Source organism: Bos grunniens, chromosome 6 (genome assembly GCF_055505025.1).
Source record: "Bos grunniens cultivar Pamir isolate PY7600 chromosome 6, Bosgru_T2T1.0, whole genome shotgun sequence".
In the NCBI taxonomy this organism is placed as follows: Eukaryota; Metazoa; Chordata; class Mammalia; order Artiodactyla; family Bovidae; genus Bos; species Bos grunniens.
Window position 1 is genome coordinate 73,667,156 of NC_141170.1, and position 27,196 is coordinate 73,694,351.

The 27,196-nt window shown below is 40.5% G+C and overlaps 1 protein-coding gene across 4 annotated transcripts in view; it reads right to left on the reverse strand.

Moving 5' to 3' along the window:
• The window catches only part of PI4K2B (phosphatidylinositol 4-kinase type 2 beta), a 104,839-nt gene that overhangs the window by 29,701 nt on the left and 47,942 nt on the right, over positions 1-27,196 (reverse strand). Inside the window, exons 1-2 of one of the 4 annotated variants that reach the window (XM_086407778.1) lie at positions 6,019-6,494; positions 465-690 (exon numbers count right to left, since the gene is read on the reverse strand). The exons of 2 other annotated variants lie outside the window; for them this stretch is intronic. In XM_086407778.1, the coding sequence (XP_086263904.1) occupies positions 465-600 (136 nt within the window). In that variant the 5' untranslated portion in view covers positions 601-690; positions 6,019-6,494. Of the gene's footprint in view, positions 1-464; positions 691-6,018; positions 6,495-27,196 lie in introns of those variants that run through there. One more of the 4 variants, XM_086407777.1, reaches the window with a different exon arrangement.

Here is a 27,196-nt window from a genome sequence, read left to right on the forward strand (position 1 = left end):
ATAAATAAATTTATATTAAAAAAAAGAATGAAGGGAGAAACTTTGTCTTTCTCATTCACTGTGTGTCCTAGCACTTGGAAGAAGGATCAGCATTTAGTGGGTTCTTAATAAACACTTAAATGAATAAAGTATTACTTATATGGCAGAATATGCTAATAATTACTACATTAATCAAATGATACTTCTTCTAGGTCAAGGCTTTTAACAAGAAAGAAGTTGGAAAGTTATTTATCTCAATTTTGCTCCCAGTACTGGTGTATTTTCTATAATACACCTCCAGCAGGTGGTCTCTGGGCCAATGTTTAAACACTTCCAAAAAGAGATACTCATTTTTTTGTTGTTGATACTTTTTGTGTTGTTTTTTTTTTTAAATATAAAACTTTTCTTTTTCAGAAACAGGTCTCCTTGTAGCTTCACCCAAGGTACTAGACTTGCCACCTGGAGCAAAACAAAAGTCTACTTACTCCTCTCTTCCCAGGGAGAGGCCTTCACATAGCTGCAGACCATTTCATGCTCCCCTAAGATTCCTCTATTCTCTGCCTCCTTCCACATGGAAGTGTTCTCAGGTTTTTCAGCATCCGAGTTGCCCTCCGACTTCATGCTTCAGTTTTCCAATGTGCCTTTTAAAAATATGGTCTCCAGAATCGAGCAACCCATTGCGGAGAACAGAGACAGCTCTCAGTCTTGACACTATACCAAAATAAGAAGTACTCTAGTATTACAATCGTTGTTTAGGAGTCTTGTCATACTAATTCACGTTGAACTGGCTAAACTCTTGGGCCACTTTTGGTCTCTCCCATCCCGTACTAAAGCAGTTCTTTTGGAAACTATGTGCAGACTTTGACATTACCATTACATGTTTCAGGTTGCTTTATGGGTTAAGCTTTATGAGTTCATCATAGAACCTGCCTTTGTGACTCTCATGGAGCCCAGGATCATACTCCGGACACTTAATAATTCAGCTTCAATCCAAACCTGAACCATTCCTATACAGTCAGCCAGCAGGTTTTCAATCCCTTTCTCTTTAGCTTGTCCCTTCCCTGAGCAATTCTTTTGGATAAACGAAACTATCTCCCTACATGAAAACTGGCGTTACTTGAAGATGGTCTGGATATACCATCACAGTCCAGAAAGGCACTTGGAAGACAACTGGTCCTGTCTAATTACTACCGGAAAAGAAAAAAAAGCAACACGATTACATAACAACTTTTCTAAAAATCAAAATAATTATTTTTCAGTAGATTTTTCTGTTTTATAATTCACAATTACATCCTACAACTTTCAGTTACTTAAATGTATATTTAGCCATGAGTTTAACTTGGAGAATACACTCTTAAGTTATACCACTTCAAGATATATGTGCTATGGATATTTGGTTTGAAGGTTTGCTGTCATTGTTTGGTTTGATTGTTAATAGCTGAGGGGCTTAAATAGCTATATTTTCTTTAAATTTTGTTCAGTTAATATTACTTTTACTCCTTCTAAGGAATAAACTGTGAAACTTTGATTTGTCTCTGTACTAGAAAATATTCAGATTTTCTGAGGAGACTGTCAGTTCTACCTCTGTATACTCCCGTTGGGACTCACAAGCTCCAGTCCTATTCAAATTCCTCACTTTTCACAAGGCGTCCAGCCCACCCTCTGAACTTTCACACATGCTGTTTTGATGTACATGCCAAGTTCCTTTCCTATGGCTAATTTTTATCCATCCTTCAGCTCCATCTGACTACTTGTAATGCTGTAACAAAATGATCTTGGTCCCAGGAGGGCAGAAATCTTTGTTCTGTTCTGTGATATACACCAAGTGCTTAAACCTGTGCCTGACACACGGCAGACCTTCAATAATGTGAGAAGTATTTATCAACAAACCCTTAACCACACTTAAGGGCTACAAGTGATCCTTTGGTAAGTAGAAATGAAAATGGATTAAGAGAACCCATTGCATAACCTGTTAACAATTACTTTTATATAGGTATGCATAGCAACTTATCAAGTTCTCATTTTAAATAAGTAAATCAAGATGAACTCTTCCTCACCTAAGGGCTGGGAATATATCTTACCCACTGGCCAGAATATCTTCTAAAATGTAAAGTAGCTGGTTCACAAGTTTGATGATCCAAACTAAACTGGAAACCTCGGGGGTGCCAGTGTTATTCAAGTCTCAAACTGGATGCTATTTCCTCTGCGAAGTCTTCCCTGGCCCCTATACCCAGGGCAGGGCTCCAAGGAACTGTCAGCTTTCCCCATGAAGCACATATATCCTGTTACAACTGTCCGTTTTAATTGACTGTTTCCTCCATTAAGTTATAAGGTTCCACGAGGACAGGGCTGGTGACTGGACATCCATTTGGTATCTGGTCACCACTGTTTCCCTAAGGGCTGGATTTCCACTGGTGCCCGAAGGCACTGAAACATTTGCTGACTGAATGCTGGATCTCTGCAACAAGTGCATTCTAATTAGTGGTTTGAGGAAAACTCTCCAACACACTGATGCTCACTACTTTTCAAAAGCTCAGTTTTGGAAGATTGTCAAGACCCATGAGATTATCTATTCTTCTAATACCTTCCTCTAAATTAAGCCAGACTATCAGCATCTGGAATCTATATCCAGCAATACTGATAACATCACCCACTAGAATTACTTCCACTGAAATGAACTTCAGGGAAGTTGTATGAGACACTCTTATGAAAGTCTTCACTTTTATTACCAAGGTATTACTCAGCATATAGTCTCTTCTCCAAGAGAATACCTAACAGTTTATCCTTTGCCAGTTTTGTCTTGTTTCAAATAACTAGTCTGTTTTAACTTTATGGGCACAGTGATTGTGTTTCTCTCAGGCTGCCAGGTCAGTAATCTTAAAAATCAAATTCATGCACTGCCTGCATCAAGTGATGTTAATTTTGTGTAGTCTTGTTCTGGCCTCCATCTTATTTCATTACTCTTACTTCCCATTCTCATAATTTTCCCTACTTTTAAATGACTTTATTATGTTCATACATTTATAAGCCACCATGAATCATTAAATGGCTTATAAACACACACTTTCTTTTACTTTGGTAGCTTGTAAATTCTAACACCATTCTCTAATCACTAGGCTCTCCAACAAAAACTGCTAAGTGCTTCTGGTTTATATCAACTGGAACCTTCGATTCACCTCTGTGCTTCTTTAAAATGAGAATTTTTAAAAAGTGCTAATATCATAGGGTTGGTTATAAATTATATGAAACACATGCACTTGCCCTGCACGTATTGTTTTGTGGGTATTAACTATTATTATCTTTACTACTCTCTAACTCATTGATTAAAATGACAACTAGCAAAGGAATACCACTAATTCTTCTACTTTGACACTGCTCCAACAACCCGATGTTTACGCTGGTTCTAGACTTTGCCACACGCCTTGTTCAAGTAAAGATAACAGAGCTAGGCCAGTCTTCCACTGGTTAAAGTACATAAAGCTCCTATTTACATACACAGAATAGTTAAGCTTGATAAATGATGCTAATATCAATCTAAAGACAAGAATATCTTGGAACTAGAGAGGTGGCTTCATGGAAATTGGATGGTAAAGAACAAAGGAAATGAATGAATTCAAAAAATAATGACTTATCAGTTAAATTAATCAAACTTTTTAGGAGAATGGTTTGAAATTTTAAAAATAGCTTTTGTAGTTCAAAACTATTTTAAAATCCATTAAAAATAAGACCTTGGTAATAAGTAAATAAAGGTAACAATTATTTTATAACAGTTGGGGATCTACAGCAAAGAACTAGGTTCAGTCTGGCTTTTCCACTTTCTGGACCTTGACTTTGGGTTACAGCTGAAGTTCTATCAACTACTAGTCATCGAAGTTTTCATTCATTTCCCATCATAAGTCATACCCAGGATGACTTAACCCAGCTAACTTGCTGTGCTATTCTAAGAATTAATGAAATATTAAAAAAAAAGTGATAGCTGCTCAGTCGTGTCCAACTCTTTGCAACCCCATGGACTGTAGTCCCCAAGCTCCTCTGTCCACGGAATTCTCCAGGCAAGAATACTGGAGTGGGTAGCCATTCCCTTTTCCAGGGGATATTCCTGACCCAGGGATCGAAACCAGGTCTCCTGCATTGCAGGCAGATTCTTCACCATCTGAGCCACCAGGGAAGCCTTGAAGATCTCAGAAAAACATCAATTGAGATATAAATGTTATTGCCATTTAAAAAGGTTAAAATTCTCTTTAATAATCCATTTGTATTCCAATATTATACTCTATCCTCGCTTTTACTTTTCCTAGCTTTAATATCAGGAGAAGGCAATGGCACCCCATTCTTGCCTGGAAAATTCCATGGACAGAGGAGCCTGGTAGGCTGCTGTCCATGAGGTCGCTAAGAGTCGGACATGACTGAGCGACTTCACTTTTACTTTTCACTTTCATGCCTTGGAGAAGGAAATGGCAACCCACTCCAGTGTTCTTGCTTGGAGAATCCCAGGGACAGGGGAGCCTGATAGGCTGCTGCCTATGGGGTCATACAGAGTCGGACATGACTGAAGCGACTTAACAGCAGCAGCAGCTTTAATATCACTTGTTTGCAAAACCTTACCTTCATAGAATAAACACATTTTCAAGGTTTTAGTATCTTTTAAAATCTAGCTACACAGTAACTTTGGGTAGAAAAAGGCAAGTTTGCCACACAAATCTCAGTGACTTCACAGACAGGTTTCTAGGTAATATATAGCATTATGATCAATGTAGCTGGGTGAATGTGGATCCATTTGTGATCTGGTTCCAAATCCATGTTTGATTGTTCTGTTAAATGTTGTACTGTCGATGCATCCAAAAGTTAACATTATAATGGTAGCTAGCTGACCTGTAAGTCAGACCAGTCTGTTAAAGCTTTCTTCATTAAAGTCTGCTTCCCTTGGGCCTCTTTGATTCATTTACTCTACCATTTGACCATAATTACAACTAGAGTAACCTACTCTATCAAGTGCAGAAGCCCCATTAATGTACCAGTAGCAGAATATGTAAAATCTACCTACTCCACAAAAACTTCAGCAACATAATGCAAACTACATTTTCTGTGTCTTTTCTTTAAGCTGTCATGTGCAGAGCAATATTCCAGGCAGAATGCAAACATTACCTCATTTAAACCATCCTTACCACCACCGATCAAGTGTTATCAGGCTCATTTTACAAAACAAGCCTGTCCCAGCGCTACCTAGGACGCTTACAAGTCTATTCTATTTTTTAAATTAGTCTAATTCAACCCATCTATGCCAAAAAGTTCCATTTACCAACAAATACCCATGCCTGCAGCTTCGTGCCTAAATTTTACTACCTTTCAACATTTCAATTACCCTCTCTTTCATCTGAGGCTGTCAGTCTGCTTAATAGTGAAACGGTTTTTCCTTTTTCTGTATAAAAATAAGAAAGTCTCGAGAAAGAAAACTTTGCAAGAGAGAAAGCAGGTACAGAAGTTCAACTGCTTCTGCCCCCTCTGGCTAATGTCACAATAACAATATTTTAAAAGTTTTTGAAACGTGTCCCAGTGGCAACCGGATATTCTTGCTATCTCTTGACTGTCATCCACCTTGCAAATTCACGAACTTTCTTGGTAGTTCAGGGTTCTTAAGCCAAAACTTTAAAGCCAAACTTGAGCAAACAACTTAGGTCATTTTACAGTGTTAAGACTTCCTGATTCCAAAAGTTTAGGATCACTCTTAGGGGCGGCCCCAAGGATCGGAGTTTAATGACCACCTCGGGTGTCAGGAGAAGCAGCCTATATAGCCCCTGGAGAAGGTGCGAGTAAACGGGGGACCGGGGATGGGGGAGAAAAAGGCGAGGTGACACAGCTGAACCCTCGGCCGGTGCTCAGGACGAGATCCCTGGAGAACAGTTTTTCCTACTAGGCAAGGGCTAGCGGGTGACCGAGAAAGAAGCCGGGGGCAGGGACCCGAGGAGGGGCTTGAATGCTGAGCGCGGCGGAGAGGGGCACTCTGGCAGGGCGCGGGAGTAGGGAAGAGCCGGGTCGCACCTGAACCCACGGGGCGGTTCCGGTCCAGATTGGTGGGCGAGCTCCGCTGGCGCCCCAAGCCCGGGGAGGAGGAGAAAGACGCATCCCGGGGCAGAAGCGGCAGTTCCCGGTCGCTGGCCTGGCTAGGGGAGGCCGCACCTTCCTCCCCGGCAGCAGTCTCCAGCCTCACAGCGCCCCCCGGAGCGACCTTCCGCCGCTGGGCCCAGGCGATCCGCGGCAGCAGCGGCTCCCGCTCCTCGTCCTCTTCGTCCTCCTCCAGGCTCCCGCTGCCGGCGGACTCTGGCCTCCCGGGCTCGGAGGCCTCCGCCATGGCTTCCCTCTGTGCCTTCCGCGCTGAGACCGACTCAGAGAGGCGAGGCGTTCGGGTCTGGTCTCGGCATCGCGGGGCACCGGAGCCTCTGGGTCAGACCGAAGAAACCTAGCCAGTACACTGTCCAGCTCTGTGCCCGCCAGGCGGTTGCCCCGCCCGCTCGCCCGCCCGCCGAGCCCCACCTCGCGCCTCCCCCGCGCCTGCGCGGAAGTGCGGGGGCTTTAAGCGGGGCCCGGCCGCCACCTGTCTCCCTAAACTGGGGAAGACGCCCGGCGGGGCTAAAGTTACTGCTTGTGGAGCGCGGGGGTGGATGTTAATCTACCTTTGCAGAGGTGCCCCTCTCTAACCCAAATCGGCCTCTCCCTCCCCTGCAGAATTCTCTCATGTTTCCCACAATGTATACCTGTATTTCTTTGTATGACTAACATGTTTCCCCCACTAGAAGTCCCGGAGAGCCAGGGCCTCGTCATTTTTTCCAAACATTCCTGATATTGTAGTTTGCATTTTTCTCTTTTTAAACACTGGTTAATCTAGCTAGAAGTTTATATAAATTTTTAGTTTTTTTCAAAAAGCCATCTATGGGTCCATTGATTATCTGTTCTCTAGTTCATTGACTTTTTAATAATTTTCTTCCTTTTTCTTTTTTTAATATATGTACCTTGTTTGGGTTTTGTTCGGTTTCTTAATTTGTAAGTTTACCAGATTTGTAAGTCTACCAAATTTGGGGAAATCTCAGCCATTATTTTTTCAAAAAATTTTCTACTCCACTCTCTTCCCTTTCTGTGATTCTTATTACAGGTACTTTAAGCTCTTCAGTATCGTCTTAAAGATTAGTATAGCTCTGTCCATTTTCTCCAATAGTTTTTATCTCTGTTTTTCAGCTGGAATAATTTCTCTTAATCTGTTTTTAAGTTTGCCAATCCTTCAGCCATTTCTAATTAGCTGCTGGACCCACCCAGTGAATTTTTTATTTCAAAATTTTTACTTTTCAGTTCTAGAATTTCCATTCCCCCCTTCTCTTTTTAGAGTTTCTGTATCTCTGCTGAGTTTTTCTGCTAACTCATTATTATGACGATATACTTTTTCATGTCCTTGTACAGTGTATCAGTTCAGTTCAGTTGCTCAGTCGTCTCTGACTCTGCAATCCCATGGACTGAAGCACACCAGGCTTCCCTGTCCATCACCAACTCCTGGAGCTTGTTCAAACTCATGTCCATTGAGTCGGTGATGCCATCCAACCATCTTTCCCTCTGTTGTCCCCTTCTTCTCCCGCCTAATGTATAATAACTGTTTAAAACTCTTTGCTAGCCATCATGGAGAACGATATAGAGATTCCTTAAGAAACTAAAAATAGAGTTTCAGTATGATCTAGCAATCCCACTCTTGGGCATGTATCCACAGAGGGCATGTATCCACAGAACACTCTAATTCAAAAAGATACATGGACCCCAAAGTTCATAGCAGCACTATTTACAATAGCCAAAACATGAAAGCAACCTAAATGTCCACTGACAGATGAAATGGTTAAACAAGACACACACACACACACACAGATATACACACACACACACAGAGTGGAGTATTATTCAGCCATAAAAAAGAATGAAATAATGCCATTTACAGCACCACAGATGGACCTAGAATTTATCATCCTAGGTGGAGTAAGTCAGACAGAGAAAGAGAACTATCATATGATATCATTTATATGTGGAATCAAAAAAATAATACAAATAACTTATTTATTAAATAGAAATAGATGACAGAGGATGAGATGGCTGGATGGCATCACTGACTCGATGGACATGAGTCTGAGTGAACTCTGGGAGTTGGTGATGGACAGGGAGGCCTGGCGTACTGCGATTCATGGGGTCGCAAAGAGTCGGACACAACTGAGCAACTGAACTGAACTGAATAAAACCAGATGTGAGAGTTGGACTGTGAAGAAAGCTGAGCACCAAAGAATTGATGCTTTTGAACTGTAGTGTTGGAGAAGACTCTTGAGAGTCCCTTGGACTGCAAGGAGATCCAACCAGTCCATTCTAATGGAGATTGGTCCTGGGTGTTCTTTGGAAGGAATGATGCTAAAGCTGAAACTCTAGTACTTTGGCCACCTCATGGGAAGAGTTGACTCATTGGAAAAGACTCTGATGCTGGGAGGGATTGGGGGCAGGAGGAGAAGGGGACGACAGAGGATGAGATGGTTGGATGGCATCACCGACTCGATGGACGTGAGTTTGAGTGAACTCCGGGAGTTGGTGATGGACAGGGAGGCCTGGCGTGCTGCAATTCATGGGGTCACAAAGAGTCGGACACGACTGAGTGACTGAACCGAACTGAACAGAAATAGAAAACAAGCTTATGGTTGCCAAAGGGAAAATGTGAGGGAGGGATAAATTGGGAGTTTAACATATACAACTACTAAATAGAAAATAAGTAATAAGGACTTACTGTATAAGACAGGGAGTTACATTCAATATCTTATAAGAATCTATAATGGAAAATAATCTGAAAAGGATATATATATATATTTATGTATGTAATCACTTTGCTGTGAACCTAAATAACACAACTTTGTAAATCAACTATAATTTTTAAAAAGTCTTTGCTAATTCTTACATCTGAGTCATCTTGGAGTCAGTTTCTATTGACTACCTTCTCCCTAAACTATGAGTCAAACTTTCCTGTTTCTTATATATTTGCTAATTTTTTTATTGTGTACTAGATATTATAGATGTATATATATGCATATTGTAGAGCCTCTAGATGCTGCTATCCTTCCTCTGATAAATGTTGATGTATTCTAGTAGGCAGTTAATTTTTTACCCTATGTACATAGAGTTTAGGAGTCAACCAAGGATTTTGGCTGAGTATATGTGTCAGCTTTGGAGTTCTTTTCCTCTACTACTCTTTCCTTTTCAGGAATTTCATCTTCAATTTCCAGTTGCTCTGGAAGCCCCAGGCTCCATTCTCTAATTCCTTAAGCCATTAATATTGTAGTTTTCTGAGTTCAGCTGCTTTTCACAATGCAGACTGAGCAATGCCCTCAGATAAAAAAGATGTATGAGCATAAAATCACACTCATTATATTTCAATTCTTTGAACAGTAGCCATCCCTTAAAATTCCACCTGCCTGCTTTGGGTTACTTTTCAGCATCTTCAAATAATTGCTTTTATATTTTATCCAAAGTTTATGACTTTATCTATAAAAGGCTTACTCTGATATAACTTCCTATGGCATATTTTTACAGAAATGTATCTTTTAGTGAGGTGAATGGTGCTGGTGCTATTTATTTTTTTTGGTCTGTAGTTCACGTTAGTGGGCTTTCCTGGTGGCTCAGATGGTAAAGAATCTGCCTACAATTCAGGAGACCCACGTTCAATCCCCGGGTTGCAAAGATCCTCTAGAGGAGGAAATGGCAACGCACTCCAGTATTCTTGCCACCGAGATAATCCCATGGACAAAGGAGCCTGGCAGGCTATAGTCCACGGGGTCACAAAGAGTCAGACACAACTGAAGTGACTGAACTCACATGCACATGTTAGTAGAGGAATACTAGTTACTGCTAGATAAGACAGGATTCAGCATCAATTCTATTTGTAGATATGAACACTGAGAAAATATGTTCAAATAAATAGATGATTATGGTGAATGCTTTGAAATAGCAATGTCACTCAAATTTTTGATCTTTCAAGATATATGCTAAAAGTCATATAGCGCTCTATCATCAAAAATAATTTTTTATTATCTATCATCAGGCAATTCATTTAGGTCCTCTTTTGTTTGAGTTATTCACTTTCTTTCACGCAAAGAGTTGGACACGACTGAGCGACTGAACTGAACTGAATTCACTCTTTTGGTTATTCAATTTCTGGCAAGTATACCAAAAAGGCTTTTAAAAGACTTATCAGTTATTAGTAATTGTTCTGTAACCCTTTCAAGACGCTATTTTTTTAACTGAGTTGAGAAAATAAAAATATTAACATATCTATAAATTTTGGCAATAAAATATTACTTGTTAAAATGCTTTTATCTTATCATGAGTTTTAAGTATATTTTTGCCAAAACTTTAGGACTACAGATTTGGTTCATTCAATGTATGTTAAAAAAAAAAAGTCTAACTTAAAAGTTAATTGGTAAAGCCAATATCCACTATCAAATCAGTCAGCCAGAGCAAGTATTTTTTCAATTCATGATAGCTCAGTTGGTAAAGAATCTGCCTGCAATGCAGGATACCCTGGTTCGATTCCTGGTTGGGGAAGATCCACTAGAGAAGGGACAGGCTACCCACTCCAGTATTCTTGGTCTTCCCTTGTGGCTCAGCTGGTAAAGCATCCGCCTGCAATGCGGGAGCCCTGGGTTTGATCCCTGGGTTGGGAAGATCCCCTGGGAAGGGAAAGGCTACCCACTCTAGTATTCTGCTCTGGAGAATTCCATGGACTGTATAGTCCTTGGGGTTGAAGAGAGTCAGACACGACTGAGTGACTTTCACAACAACAACAAATATGGTAGACCCTGGAGGAGGGCATGGCAACCCACTCCAGTATTCTTGCAGGAGAATCCCATGAACAGAGGAGCCTGGCAGGCTACAGCCCATAGGATTGCAAAGAGTCAAACATGACTGAAGCAACTTAGCACAAGCACACAAACATGGTAAAGTATATCCCTGTTTTATCAGCATCTCAGTTTTAAAATTCTGAGGCTCTGCTGCCTCTAGTATTTCTCACAGATATTTCTTAACTTTGTTCCCACAAAACATTTCCTTAGGAGTCCATTCTTTGATAGTAGTTACGGTTTAGAAGATGCAAGATCTTTATTTATTTTTTAATTTTAATTGGAGGCTAATTACTTTACAATACTGTGGTGGTTTTTGCCATGCATTCACATGAATCAGCCATGGGTGTACATATGTTCCCCATCCTGACCCTCCCTCCCACTTCCCTCCCCATGCCATCCCTCAGGGTCACCCCAGTGTACCAGCCCTGAGCATCCTGTCTCATGCATTGAATCTGGACTGGCGATCTATTTCACATATGATATTCACATATGATAATATACATGTTTCAATGCTATTCTCTCAAATCATCCCACCCTTGCTTTCTCCCACAGAATCCAAAAGTCTGTTCTTTATATCTGTGTCTCTTTTGCTATCTCACATAGAGGGTCATCATTACCATCTTTCTAAATTCCATATATATGCGTTAATATACTGTATTGGTGTTTTGAAGATGCAAGATCTTTAAATGAAACTTGGCATCATTCTTGCAATCTAACTGTACAATACCCATGTATTCAGAACATCCTAACACAGGACTAAATGTACCATGTCCAATGTCACCATCACCTTTAACGCTCCCTTAATAAGAGAAGACATGAAGCACAGTTGCTACTTCATGGGGCATTCATTAATCAAGGCTTTACCAACATCTGTATTTCAAAATCCAATCTTTGTTGTGAGCCTCAGGTTTTTTATACCCCAGCACAAGGAGCCACTGAAAGATTCCGGATACGTTTTTCCAGCACCAACTGGAATTCAGTTCTACCACTAACCACACAGAGTTAGCACAGATCTTATAAGTTAAAGGGTCAGTCCTCCATGAGACCATCCTTACTTCAGATATCAGCTACCCTTCAGGGGTCCTCAGGCCACCTCCAGTTATAACCAACTGGCTGTATATTTGGGGGGCCCATCACCTCCTTAGGTTCTGTAATTTGCTAGAACAAGTCACAGAACTCAGCAAAGATCTGAAGGTTTCTGCCTTAATGGAAATTATGATGAAATGGAACTTACAGACAAATAGGCAGTTGCAATACAGTATCCTAAGAGCTTTGTGGAGGAAGTACAGGCTGCTATGAGAGTATATGAGGAAGACCAATCAGGAAAGAGGGCTAAGAAAAAGAATACAGGGGTAGGGAAGAGACTTGGCTAGAGTAAAATCCCACCTGAAATTTCTGATCATGTTTTTCAGCAATCTAGCTGTTGTTTTTTGCTAGTGGTATTGGTTGGGCTCCATCAACAACCCTCCTCTCTCCCAGGTGCCCCAAATGATCTTTATTTTCACCCCTAAGTAGAAAACTATCCTTACTAAGCAAACACAGACTGAAGAAAGTTTCTATTCCTCCATTCCCTTAACAAATAAATTGTATCACGTGCTATTCTAGTGCTGGGGAAAGAAGAGAGAACACACCTCTGCTCTCATGAGGCTTCCATTCTCATGAGGGAGACAAATAATAAAAAGTAGCCAATAGAAAGTTACAATGTGAAATGACGACAAATGTTATGAAAAAGAATAATGCAGGCTGAAGAATACAGAACGACAGTAGTATAAACAAGTGGTGCTACTGCATAAAAGGTGGTTGTAATGGTTTGGTTGGTGATTTTCCCCAAAGGATATTTCCATGTCAAATCCCTGGAACCTGTAAATATTATTTGGAAAAAAAGTTTTTGAAGATGTAACTAAGTTAAGGACTGGGGGATTGTATCATCCCAGATGACACTAAATCTAATGACAAATGTCCTTATGAAAGAAAGGCAGAGGGAAGTTTAAGACAAAAGAGGAAAAGACACACATAGAGGCAAATGTGAAGATGAGACACAGATGTGGCCACAAGCCAAAGAATCCAAGAAATGCCAACAGTAACAAGAAAATAATACAATAGTCAAACACTCAAAGACAGAATGGACAATGATATGATAGCTATTAGGCTATCTGAGATGAGTGCTCCAAATAGTTACTTCTAAATCCTGTCTATATGAAAATTCTGGAGCTTCTTCTGTGTATTTTCTGGCTCTGTTCTAATTTTTGTGTGTTTTTTAATTAAAAAGTTACATTACAATGATTTTAGTGCACTAGAAGGTTTTTACAGCAATAAGGGAAAAAAAACAGACTACTGGTTCTAGGTGAATGTATTAATTAGACTAGGTTGATTTTAAGGTTATGATTCAATTGACATGCCATGTGTAACCCCAGAAAACAGAACACTACTAGCCTTTGAGTAAATCTGATAATAGCTGCTTGATCATCTATATTGGCTTTGTTCAGCTAGCTGCAGTGGACTTTTACTTCATGGGGAATCTATTATTGCCTTGAAGAAACACAAAGATCCTCTAGATGAGCCCTCCAATCTTTGTATTCGGCTCCACTTCAATATTTATATGTATATGTTGTGATTTGAATACAGACATATGAAAGAAAAACATAATCCCAGTTTTCTGTCATTTCCCAAATTTATCTCATACTAATATTGGATCCTGCTTTAAGCAGAATCTGTTCCCAAAAACTTACATGCAGATAAAATGCTTCTGAAACAAATGCTGCTTTAATGCAGTGATAATGAAAGCTACAGTTTATTGAGAGCCAGATGCTATTCCACGTGCTTTGAGTTAATTAGCATATATACCCTCACAACAACCCATTGTGGCAGGGTTCTTATTATCCCCTTTACACACGGGGAAACTAAGGCATATACAGGTGAAAGTGATTTGTCCCAGGTCACCCAGATGTAAGTGGAAGAGTTAATGGTCTGGCTCCACCCTTTCAGTCATTCCATTCTACAGCCTCTCTTGGCTTGGGAAACCAAAAGAAGTTTCTTTCTAAATCACGGTTCTGATCGTTGTCACTAGCTTCTTTTTTTCTTCAGGAGATCTTTTTTTTCTTTTAATGAAGTATAGTTGATTTACAATGTTGTGTTAGTTTCAGATGTATAGCAAAGTGATTCATTTATATTGTTATTGCTGTTTAGTCATTCAGTTGTGTCTGACTCTGTGACCCCCTGGACTGTAGCTCTCCAGGCTCCTGTGTCCATGGGATTTCCCAAGCAAGAATACTGGAGTGGGTTGTCATTTTCTCCTCCAAGGGAACTTCCCGACCCAGGGATCGAACCTGCATCTCCTGCATTGGCAGGCAGATTTTCTACACTAAGCCACCAGGGAAACCCTATTCAGTATACAATACATATATATATATATTCTTTTTCAGATTCTTTTTCATTATAGGTTATTATAAGATATTGAATATCATTCCTTGTGCTATACAGTAGGTCCTGTTGATAATCTATTTAAATGTAGTGGTGTGTATATGTTAATCCCAAACTCCTAATTTATCCCTCCTCTCCCTTCCCCCTTTGGTAACCATAAGTTTGTTTTCTGTATCTGTGAGTCTGTTTTTTAAATAAGTTCATTTTCATCATTTTTTTAGATGCCATATATAAGTGATATCATATGATATTTGTCCTCTCTGACTTACTTCACTTAAGATAATAAATTCTAGGTCCATTCATGTTGCTGCAAATGGCATTATTTCATTCTTTTTTGTTGCTGAATACTCCATTATATATATATCTCACATCTCCTTTATCCATTCATTTGTTTAAAGACAGTCACTAGCTTCTAATGCCATCCTCATTGCTCACTTAAAAATGAAAACAGAAGCAAACCTAAAAATTTACCATGGCATGTAATTCCTCCCCAACTGGGCTCTAACCCTTCATATCAACCCCAGCTGCAGCCATCCTGAATGATTTCCTATTTCTAGGACCAGTTATTTCATGTCTCTGTGTCTTTAATCTTCAGTTTAGTCGCTCAGTTGTGTCTGACTCTTTGTGACCCCGTGGACTGTAGCACACCGGGCTTCCCTGACCCTGTCTTTAATCTTACTGACAGGGTATCTCTACCATCTTCTCCACGTGGCCATCATCTACCTCACCTCTAAAACCCCACTTCCCTAAATAGGGATCATCATGTCTCTATCCTATATTCTCCCTAAATCCTTGCTCTGACTTCCTCCAGTGGCACCCCTCCCACTAAAGTTTCATCATTTCTCTATTCAAAGGTGCTGTGAAAGTGCAAGTCCCCTGCAGTAAAGGAGGTGATGTTCTCTCTGTATTTCTCTCTCACTTCCTCCAGTTCCTAGGAAAGTGACTAGAACATAATGTGTGCTTGACAAAGGTTTTATAAATTCATGAACAAATGAACAAATCAGTAAAATTATATTTAAAGGAGTCTGTAAATAAATTCTGTAATGAAAGCCATTAATCCTCAACTTTTCTTTGATAATATTGATATTTGCTTGCCAAATATCACCAAGAAAGCCTGTGTTGAGAGGTCCCCAAGAGCATCCCAGGTTTGATGATTCAGTGGGAGGACTCACAGGACTCAGCGTGTGGTCATATTTATATCTATGACTTATTATAGTGAAAAGATACAAAGCAGAATTAGCAAAGGGAAAAGGCACCTGAGATGAAGTTGAGAGGAAACCAGGCACTCACTTCCAAGAGCCATCTCCCAGTGGAGGCACACAGGACACTCTTACCTCCCTAGACTACAAGTTATGACAACAAGTGTGAAATGCTGTCTACCAGCAAAGCTCAGAGACTCAGTGTTGGAGGTTTTTATTGGGGCTGGTCATGCAGGCATCCTCTGCCTAGCATCAATCAAAATTCCAGATCCCTAGAAACAATGCATGTGATCAGCGTAAACCACAATGTTTGCAAAAACATTTCAGGCACAGTGAGTCACTCTTATCAGGAATGGTGGGAAACCAGGTTGTCAGTGAGAATCCCAGATGTCAGTCAAGGGCCATGCAACAATAACACTTGCCAAATGAGAAGAACAGCTCTCAAAGGAAAGAATAACACCTCAGCAAGAAAAGAGGAAAAGGGCTGGCTAGCCCCATTCTCCAGAATGAGATGAAGGACAGAAACCCAGTTCCTCAGAGGCCATCTCAGAAGAGAGTTAAGCAAAGAATTGCCAGATTTTCTTTTTCAAAATCCTGGTTGGGAATGGCAATGGGTTCATGGTGTACAAAACTGTGAGAGTGGTTACAAATATAGGTACTTGATGAAAATACACTGGTACTGCCAGTTTGTGCAGTTTAATATAATTTTTACGAAATATTTAAATTTTTTATAACTGTATCAGTTCAGTTCAGTCGCTGAGTCACATCTGACTCTTTGTGACCCAATGAATCGCAGCACACCAGGCCTCCCTGTCCATCACCAACTCCTGGAGTTCACTCAGACTCATGTCCTTCGAGTCAGTGATGCCATCCAGCCATCTCATCCTCTGTCGTCCCCTTCTCCTCCTGCCCCCAATCCCTCCCAGCATCAGAGTCTTTTCCAATGAGTCAACTCCTCGCATGAGGTGGCCAAAGTACTGGAGTTTCAGCTTTAGCATCATTCCTTCCAAAGAAATCCCAGGGCTGATCTCCTTGAGAATGGACTGGTTGGATCTCCTTGCAGTCCAAGGGACTCTCAAGAGTCTTCTCCAATACCACAGTTCAAAAGCATCAATTCTTCGGTGCTCAGTTTTCTTCACAGTCTAACTCTCACATCCATACATGACCACTGGAAAAACCATAGCCTTGACTAGACGGACCTTTGTTGGCAAAGTAATGTCTGTGCTTTTCAATATGCTATCTAGGTTGGTCATAACTTTTCTTCCAAGGAGAAACTGTCTTTTAATTTCATGGCTGCAGTCACCATCTGCAGTGATTTTGGAGCCCAGAAAAATAAAGTCTGACACTGTTTCCACTGTTTCCCCATCTATTTCCCATGAAGTGATGGGACCAGATACCACGATCTTCGTCTTCTGAATGTTGAGCTTTAAGCCAACTTTTTCACTTTCCTCTTTCACTTTCATCAAGAGGCTTTTTAGTTCCTCTTTACTTTCTGCCATAAGGATGGTGTCATCTGCATATCTGAGGTTATTGATATTTCTCCCGGCAATCTTGATTCCAGCGTGTGCTTCTTCCAGCCCAGCGTTTCTCATGATGTACTCTGCATAGAAGTTAAATAAGCAGGGTGACAATATACAGCCTTGACATACTCCTTTTCCTGTTTGGAACCAGTCTGTTGTTCCATGTCCAGTTCTAACTGTTACCTCCTGACCTGCATATAGGTTTCTCAAGAGGCAGGTCAGGTGGTCTGGTAGTCCCATCTCTTGAAGAATTTTCCACAGTTTATTGTGATCCACACAGTCAAAGGCTTTGGCATAGTCAATAAAGCAGAAATAGATGTTTTTCTGGAACTCTCTTGCTTTTTCCATGATCCAGCGGATGTTGGCAATTTGATCTCTGGTTCCTCTGCCTTTTCTAAAACCAGCTGGAACATCAGGAAGTTCACGGTTCACGTATTGCTGAAGCCTGGCTTGGAGAATTTTGAGCATTACTTTACTAGCGTGTGAGATAAGTGCAATTGTGTGGTAGTTTGAGCATTCTTTGGTATTGCCTTTCTCTGGGATTGGAATGAAAACTGACCTTTCCCAGTCCTGTGGCCACTGCTGAGTTTTCCAAATTTGTTGGCACATTGAGTGCAGCACTTTCACAGCATCATCTTTCAGGATTTGAAATTCAACTGGAATTCCATCACCTCCACTAGCTTTGTTCATAGTGATACTTTCTAAGGCCCACTTGACTTCACATTCCAGGATGTCTGGCTCTAGGTGAGTGATCACACCATAGTGATTATCTTGGTCGTGAAGATCTTTTTGGTACAGTTTTTCTGTGTATTCCTGCCACCTCTTCTTAATATCTTCTGCTTCTGTTAGGTCCATACTATTTCTGTCATTTATTGTGCCCATCTTTGCATGAAATATTCCCTTGGTATCTCTAATTTTCTCAAAGGGATCTCTATCCCATATTGTTTTCCTCTATTTCTTTGCATTGATCACTTTCTTTCCTTTTCTCCTTTGCTTTTCGCTTCTCTTCTTTTCACAGCTATTTGTAAGGCCTCCTCAGACAGCCATTTTGCTTTTTTGCATTTCTTTTCCATGGGGATGGTCTTGATCCCTGTCTCCTGTACAATGTCATGAACCTCTGTCCATAGTTCATCAGGCACTCTATCTATCAGATCTAGTCCCTTAAATCCATTTCTCACTTCCACTGTATAATCATAAGGGATTTGATTTAGGTCATACCTGATTGGTCTAGTGGTTTTCCCTACTTTCTTCAATTTAAGTCTGAATTTGGCAATAAGGAGTTCATGATCTGAGCCACAGTCAGCTCCTGGTCTTATTTTTGTGGACTGTATAGAGCTTCTCCATCTTTGCTGTAAAGAATATGATCAATCTGATTTTGGTGTTGACCATCTGGTGATATCCATGTGTAGAGTCTTCTCTTGTGTTGTTGGCAGAGGTATAGAAGTATATAATTCAATTTTTTGTCTTATTTTTATTTCAATAGACAGAAAGCAAAACTAGCCAAGTGCCAATCTAATTGCAGACACTAGATAAATCCAGGGACAAGACAGACTTCAGGAACTGTGGTTTTAACAAGTTTTATATACCTTGTAATTTCCCTGGTATTCTTACTTGTGTGGTTGCCTGTCCACAGTACTTACTGAAAAATCAGTGAAAGCAGAGAAAGGACTGTTAGCTTGTCAGCAAGAAAATGAGGAGCTGGGAAATCGGGTACCACGCTGCTGCTGGGTCTGGGTGAGGGGAGATAAGCAGATGGTGATGTTGTTGAAAGAAAAGGAAAACTGGTCCAATCCTTAAGCCCCTAGGAAAGAGGAAGAACTAGGGCGAGCAAGTGTGGGCCTGCAAGTGGGGCTCAATCTTTGAAACCTGTATTAGTTTCCTAGAACTTCCCTAACAAACCATCAAAAACTGGGTGCTGTGAAACAACAGAATTTATTCTCTCACAGTTCAGGAGGCAAGAAGTTTGAAATCAAGATGTTGGCACAGCCATGCTCTCTCCAAAGGCTCTTGGGGAAAATCATCCTTATTTCTCCCAGCTTCTGGTAGCTCCTGGAAACCCCTGGCCTTGTGGACACATCACTCTAATCTCTGCTCCAATGTCACGTAGCCTGCTCCTCTCTATGTATTTCTGTTTGTTCTCTTCTCTTTTTATAAGGACACCAGTCATTAGATTTAAGGGAGTACCTTAATCCAGTATGACGTGATCTTAACTAATTACATTTGCAATGACCGTATCTCCAAATAAGGTCACATTTTGAGGTTTTGAATGGACGTAGGATTTTTTTCTTTTTATAAAAAGGGGACACTATTCAACCCACACTAAAACCTCATCACAGTAATTTGCACTTGTCATTGTCAGATGAGAGGTCCCCCACCAAAACCTCAGTGTGCCTATTAGTATAGCTTGCCTGGAATCTGTGACTATCAAAAAAGGAAGCCACTGAGAAAACCTAAGAGGACGTCACAAAAAAGATAAGGAAAATTGCTTCCTATGTGTGACCAGACTTAATGTTATTCCATGGATGAAAAGCCCATGATTTCAAAGCTCACAATGAAAGCTCTTGTTGAAGGAAATCTGCTTATGAGACACCATATGGTGAATGTGGTTGCATTAACTCTCTGGGGCATCTTGAATGTGCTCTGATCTTCCTCACAGGGTCCCCTCATCACAGGGTGTGTGACAGGCCCATCTGCAAGGATCCAGGTACATTCAGAGGACAGGATGCACAAGCTTGTAAACATATCCAGACCTGTCTGAGCCACCCACAAAGACGCTCCAGCTATGCTAAAATAACCTCTGGCCACTCCCTTCTGAAGACTGCTTCTCTGAGGGAAACCTTTATTTGCTTAAGGAACCTCTGGCTTTGAGGAAACACTGGAGAGTGGCTGCTCAGTCAATTCTGCTTCCAGAATTAGACTTATGGACACTGACATAGGTTAAAAAACAAGTGAACAAACTAACTTACATGCTGATACTATTTTTAACTTCTATCACCAAGTTGGTACTGTTGGTAAATGAATGAGATGCAAAAGAATCTCAAAAGTACAGTTGCAATCATTCCTGGTCCACAAGACATTTTCAAATGGCATATTAAGCTATTAAGTAACTTCCATAGACTGTGTTCCCTCAAAATTCATCAATCAAATCTAACCCCCAATATAATGGTATTTTGGAGGAGATTAGGTCGTAAGAGTTGAACTCCCATGAATGGATTTAGTACCCTGACCCCAAAGAGCATTCTTGTCCACTTCTACCAAGTGAGGACATAGTGAAAAGATGGGCATCTATTAATCAGGAAGCAGACCTTCATCAGAAATTAAATCTGCTGGCAGCACAGTCTTGGACATCCCAGCCTCCAGTCAAGTTCTATTGTTTATAAGCCACCAGTATATGGTATTTCTTTTATAGCAGCCCAAATAGACTAAGAGACTCATTGTCAACATGGTGTATGGCATGGCAGGGGCAGTGGTTTAAGTCACTCAGTTGTGTCCAACTCTTTGCGATCCCATGGACTGTACCCACCAGGCTCCTCTGTCCATTGGATTTCCCAGCAAGAATACTGCACTGGGTTGCCATTTCCTTCTCCACGGGATTTTCCAGACCTAGGGATAGAACCCGGGTCTTCCACATTACAGGAAGTCTCCTGCATTGCAGGCAGATTCTTTACCTACTGAATCACCTGGGAAGCTGTATGGCATGGAACTTTTCTAATGATTTAATCTATCCATCCTTTTATTCATCCACTCCTCACTCTATTGATTCTACTTCTACTCAAACTGGTTTAAAAGAAATTCATTATCGTGCTTTGGAGGAAGGCCAACAAGAGGGCGCGTTTGGGAACTTGTTCACTCAGGGGCTCATCATTGTCACCAGAGACCCAGGTTCTTTCCATCCTTTAGCTCGTTCATGCTTAGCTTGTTGGCTTCACTTTCAGGCTGCCACTCTCATGAGTGAACGATGATTGCAGCTGTTGTCAGCAGCTTCATACCAGACATAGCCACAGAAAGGCAAGCAACCCAATACCTTTCTTTCCAGGTCTTCTACCCTAAATCCCTTCTGTAGAGCAGCCAGCGTGATCTTCCCAACTTGCATTTCCAATTATGTTCCTCTTCTGCTTAAAGATTCAGTAGCCTCCCATGATACTTAGAATATAAACCAAAATGTGATCTGGGGTTATAATGCTGTCCAGCTGAATTTGAAGGAAACTTGATCAGGAACCAGGTTCTTCCCTTGCCCCTCAGCAGCAAGAGTTTCTTTCGCTCTTCTCTTGCTATCAGCCACTAACACCTTTCCATCTTTTCATGCCTTCCTGACCTTGTGGCAGCTGTTTGTGAATAACATGCGGTTACTCATGCCTTTTCTTTTGCATGTTTTCAGAGTCTCTTCTTGAACCTAGCAGATTCTTTCTTCGTATTTTCTAGATCTAATTTCTAACCAAGGTACCCTGGTTGGCTTCTTTTCTTACTATCCTTCCTGTTTGGGTAGAGCTTTCCAACTGGTCTAATTGGTTTGTGATGGAGAAGATGAGGAGGCAGGCAGATCACATGGAAAAGAACATTTCAGAGGCTGTGGTGGAGGCCTTCTTTTCCCACAGTGACCGAAAGGCAGGTATCCAAACTGATCCGTCCAATACAGGAGAAAAAGGATGACCAGAGTTTTTGGATAATAGTCCACAGTGTTATCTCCTGGCAAGGCATAGTGGTATTTTAAAGAGGCTCTGTCTCCCTCATTTCTGGCATATGGTGGCTCTAGACTTTCTTTTTCACACTGGGGCTGGGAGTAAAACATACTGGAGACAGTATGAAAAAAAAAATGGGAAAAAAAGTGTCAAATGGAAAAAAGTAAAATAACCCTAAGATTATAACATTATTTGACTTGAACAATAACAAGTGAATTTAAATGAAGCTAGATCTCAAAGTGATTTCTATGAAAACAGACAGCTAAGTTTTATTTTTCTTCCTTTCTTTTTTTTTTTAATAAAGATTTTAATCTAATCTGGTCAAGTAGAAGAAAATAACTCAATGTTCTGAAAATAAATTTCCCGGAGGAGGCCATTAAGGCAGCCCTTTTGTTTCCTGTCATACTCGGAATCCGTTACAAGGACAAACTCTATCTGTTTGGGTACATTAATTTTGCTCAATGGCCTTTCTATAAAATGAGCATCAAATTGATGGGACTGGACCTCAGCAAAGAAGAAGTTCCAATTTTCTCTGGATGGATTGTTCTGGACGTGCAGTGGAAAATTATTATTAATAGCGATTCATGTTTACTATCCAGTGAACACAAAACAAAGACGGAGTTAGAAATGCAGCTGTAACCAACTAAGCACTCAGCAACACAGGACACATTACAGGGAGTGATGACCCCAATCTTCAGCTCCTGGGTGACTAGGCTATTTGGACCACATGTGGTATGTTGGACCATAGAACCTGAATGTGCTTTGGTTTAAGAACTTCAGGGAACTAAAACAGGTCTTCAACATGATCTTGGTCATTTGAGTTGTGTTTATACCCTGGATGGATCCACGTGTTTATTTCAGTTATTTAGCTGGACACATGGAGATGGGCTGAACACACATTTCCTTCCCTCATGGAGTTGATATTCTATGTGATAAAATCTGGTTCCTAAGGTCTTCCTGATTTGAACTGTTTCTTCAAAGGTCAAACAGAAGCAGAGGCATATGGTGGCTCTAGAGTTTCCTTCTCAGGTTAAGTAGTTAGGGATAAAGCATGCTGAATGAGGGAGTGGAGAAGGAAAACCAAAGAAGTAAAACAACTTCATCTTCTTGGAGCTTAATCAGAATCCAGCTAGACACTGTGATCAGTGGGGTATGGAGAGTTGCTATAATGCTTATTTCTCATACATGTATATGCCTTTGTCATTTGCATTCTGTGTGCTGTGCTCATTCCCAAGTTCATTTCTCTTTGTCTCCTGTGGAAATAAATGAAGACTAACCAAATGAGAACAGGCAAGATGTTTTTATTTAGAGTTTCGTATAGCAAAGGAATAACCCACCATTACTTGCCTTTTGGCAGAGACTGAACCGCAGGCAAAGGAGTGGGAAAGTTTTATAGTAAAACAAAGAGAAAGCTTCAGGTATGGGCTGATTGGAGTCTGTTGGGCTTGGAGAAGCCTGGAGGTGGGCTAACTAGAAATACAACATCCTATATGGTGTAAGGGTGTATATTGGTAAGGGTGTATATTGGGCTGTGTCTGATTGGTCCCAAGTTCAAAGTGAGGACAAATATTAGGGAAGTTCAGTTAATCAAGTCCTGGCCTGATCTGGGGGCAACTGCTTCTGTTCAGTCACTCAGTCACGTCCAGCTCTTTGCGACCCCATGAATCACAGCAAGCCAGGCCTCCTTGTCCATCACCAACTCCTGGAGTCCACCCAAACCCATGGCCATTGTGTCGGTGATGCTTTGCCATCCAACCATCTCATCCTCTGTCGTCCCCTTCTCCTGCCCTCAATCTTTCCCAGCATCAGGGTCTTGTCAAATAAGTCAGCTCTTTGTATCAGGTAGCCAAAGTATTGGAGTTTCGACTTCAGCATCAGTCCTTCCAATGCATATTCAGGACTGATTTCCTTTAGGATGGACTGGTTGGATCTCCTTGCAGTCCAAGGGACTCTCAAGAGTCTTCTCCAACACCACAGTTCAAAAGCATCAATGTAGCTTCCTAGGCCATTTGATAGAGATAGTGGTCTGATTTACACAGAAGATTGGCTTTCCAGTCTGCTTACTATAAATAATATCAATAGATTGGTTTCCCAGGCTGCTTTCTACAGTTTGTGGGTCAGAGCTCTGTTTTTATACATGGTCTGACAATTCTCTGTTTGTATATTCAATCTCTCACTTATTATTTTCCCTAAGTTACTTAACCTATTTTAAGTTTTAAATCTTTTACCTTACACATACCTATTAATATCCATTAATTCTGCAACTTTTATGGTACATTTTCAACAAACTTTTAATTATGAAAATAATGCATATTCACTGAATGAAAAGTTTTAATGTAGAACTAAACAAAAGGAAAAAGAATTTTATAAATTCCCACCAACCACTGACAGTTTGTGGTATGTTCTTTCTATGCATATTCAGTCATCAATATAATCCCATAGCACTGTGCAACTCTCTTGTAAATGGTAGCTGGTGTGTGTTTCTCCCAGTGAAGATTTGCAGAGATGGGGAGTATTTCTTGATCTTAGCCAAAAGGCCGAGAAGTGATGGGGAGTATTTCTTATCCAACTCTTACTCCCCAAGACTTGAACATGGTTAGCATGTTCAAATAAGTATTCACTGAATATTTTTTATTGAGCCACATGAAGCTGCCTTTCTCTGAAGTCAAAATGATCAAATAATGGTAATTTCATGTTTGTTAAACATAGTGGATGGATCGATGAGTGGATGGATGACTGGATGAATGAATGGACAGATAGATGATGGATGGAGGAATGATAATGGATGGATGAACTGTAAAGCCTTTTACCATTGTCAGTTCCATTACATATAACCAATGATTTGAGCATCAAAATTCCAGATCAATGTGTTGTGACCTCTTAAAGATGATGGGGAAGATTCTGACTTTTGCTTTTAACTTGGTTATTTCTTCCATTTATTTATGATGGTTATTTAGCCAATTACCAAATGGTAGTGTCAATCCTTTTCATCCATATATGCATCCAACTCTTTTATTAGACTGCAATCTCCCTGTCATGAGTAGATGGATCATTTTCATTTTTCAATTATTTGAGCTTCAGTTTAGGACTTTGGTTAATGATTTTGCAAGACATTGATTGGAGAGCTCTTTGTCTTTCCTGATTAAAACCATGTATGATGTCTTCTCTCCAGCTCTCTTTTATTTGTGCCTAGTAATTGTGGATCTAAATATATGACTATGGTGATCTGTCACACACTATATTATGTGAATTTTTCAGGAAGCAAAATCTTTTTTATTTTTTTTTTTTAATCATTTCAGAAGGTTGTCATTAATCAGACTAAGGATTTTGGAAGTAAGTCTTAAGTAAAATGAATTGTTTTCAATGAAACACTATAATAGCAAATCACTGCTGCCAACTCCTATTCAATATTCATCCTATTATAGTATCTTTGTTTAATATCTGGAGAAGAGTTGCTACATAAATTATCTCTAAGGACTTATCCTTGGGGCTTGGTCTCTAAATGCTATAAAAGTTGGTAGTTTAGTATCATGGGTAAAACTAGAAGGTTGGCTGTTCTGATTTCTCTTTCCTTTCAGTTCTGTCTGGCATAATTCTCTTTCTTCAGGCATGTTATCTTCTCTCTTGGAGTCTTGGTTACCTCCTTTGTAAAATGGTTCTATCTATACATGAATGTTTATGACCTTCCCTTCATACATATGTTAAATCTTAACCACCAAAATGACAGAATTAGGAGGTGGGGCCTTTGGAAGGTGATTAGGTCATGAGGGTAGAGCCCTCACAAATGGGAACAGTGCCCTTACAAATGATACCCCTAAGAGCCCCCTCACCTTGTCTGCCATGTGAGGTTACATCGAGAACACTGCCATCTACGAACCACAAAGGGAGACTTCACCAGTCTCTGAATATATCAGTGCCTTAATCTTAGACCTCCCAGCCTCCAGAACTCTGAGAAATAAATGCGTGTTGTTTATAAGCCAGCCAGTCTATGGCATTTTATTATAGCAGCCTGAAAGGACTAAGACAAATGGGGACAATGTTATCTTGGAGGATATAGTCATTCATTCTTTCATTCAACACACACTTACTCATGTGTCCAGGCCCTGCTCTCAGCAGTGCTATTGGTGTCACAATTTCATGTAAAATATGTTCACATAACACAGGTGACCCTTTGAATTTGTGGGCTTTGAATCCTTAGATTCAACCAACTGTGGATTGAAAATGCTTGGGGGGGAAATCCAGGAAGTTCCCCTAAACATTTGAATTTGCTGCTCAAAGGCAACTATTTATATAGCATTTACACTGTATTAGGCATTATAAGTAATCTAGAGATGATCTAAAGCATTTGGGAGGATGTGCTTAGGTTAAAAACAAATACTGCATCATTTTATAAAAAGGACTCGAGCATTCTTGGATTTTGGTATCTGTGTGAGTCTTGGAACCAGTCTCCCAAGGATACCAAGAGTCAGCTGTATTTTTACTTTGCTTTCCAGGTCCTGGGGATGCAATGGGAGAGGAGGAACACTCTAGTATCATGTCATTGGCTGGTTTCCCTGGTGGTTCAGTGGTAAAGAATCGGCCTGCCAATGCAGGAGACGCTGGTTTGATCCCTGCATTTGGAAGATCAGCTGGAAAAGGAAATGGCAACCCACTCCAGTATTCTTGCCTGGGATATCCCATGGACAGAGGAGCCTGGCAGGCTACAGTCCATGGGTCACAAAGAGTCTGACATGACTTAGCAACTAAACAGACTAAACAACAACAAATTTCACTGGAAACTTAAAGATAGAAGCCAATTCTTGAAACCAACATGTTGTAGTTGGGAAAGGTACTTGGGTTCAACTCTGCTGTTAATTGATCTTGGGAAATTTCTGAACTTTCTCAATTCCCTCCCAGGTAAAATGTAAACAATGTTTTTTTGCCTCACTTACTTCCCAGAACAGTCTCAGTTACACCTGTTAGTACTTTATATGTATTATCATAATTCAATGAGATTATCAAATAAGATTATTTCCATGATGACCCTTGTAAATTGTAAAGACAGAAATAGTAATTAAAATTCTAACTTAAAAAAATAAAAAACCTCAGGTTGGCTTGAAGAAAGCAAAATTTTTCTAGTGTTTTGGTGAGAGAGTTAATCATTCCCAGAGTGGCTTTAGAACTCTTTCCAGCACTTGTGTGTTGTGTGTTAGTTGCTCAGTTGTGTCTGACTCTTCGTGATCCCATGGACTGGAGCCTGCAAGGCTCCTCTGTCCATGAAATTCTCCAAGAAAGAATACTGGAGTGGGTAGCCATTCCCTTCTCCAGGAAACGTCCAGACCCAGGGGTAAAACCCTGCATAGCAGGCAGATTCTTTACTACCTGAAACACCAAGAAAGCCATTCTAGCATTTGCATGGAGAATTTATCTACAGTATCTCCCAAAGGCATCACTCTTCTCTCTGCTTATTAGCATTAACTGGGAAACATCTTAAAAGTACCTACACCTGGGCCTCA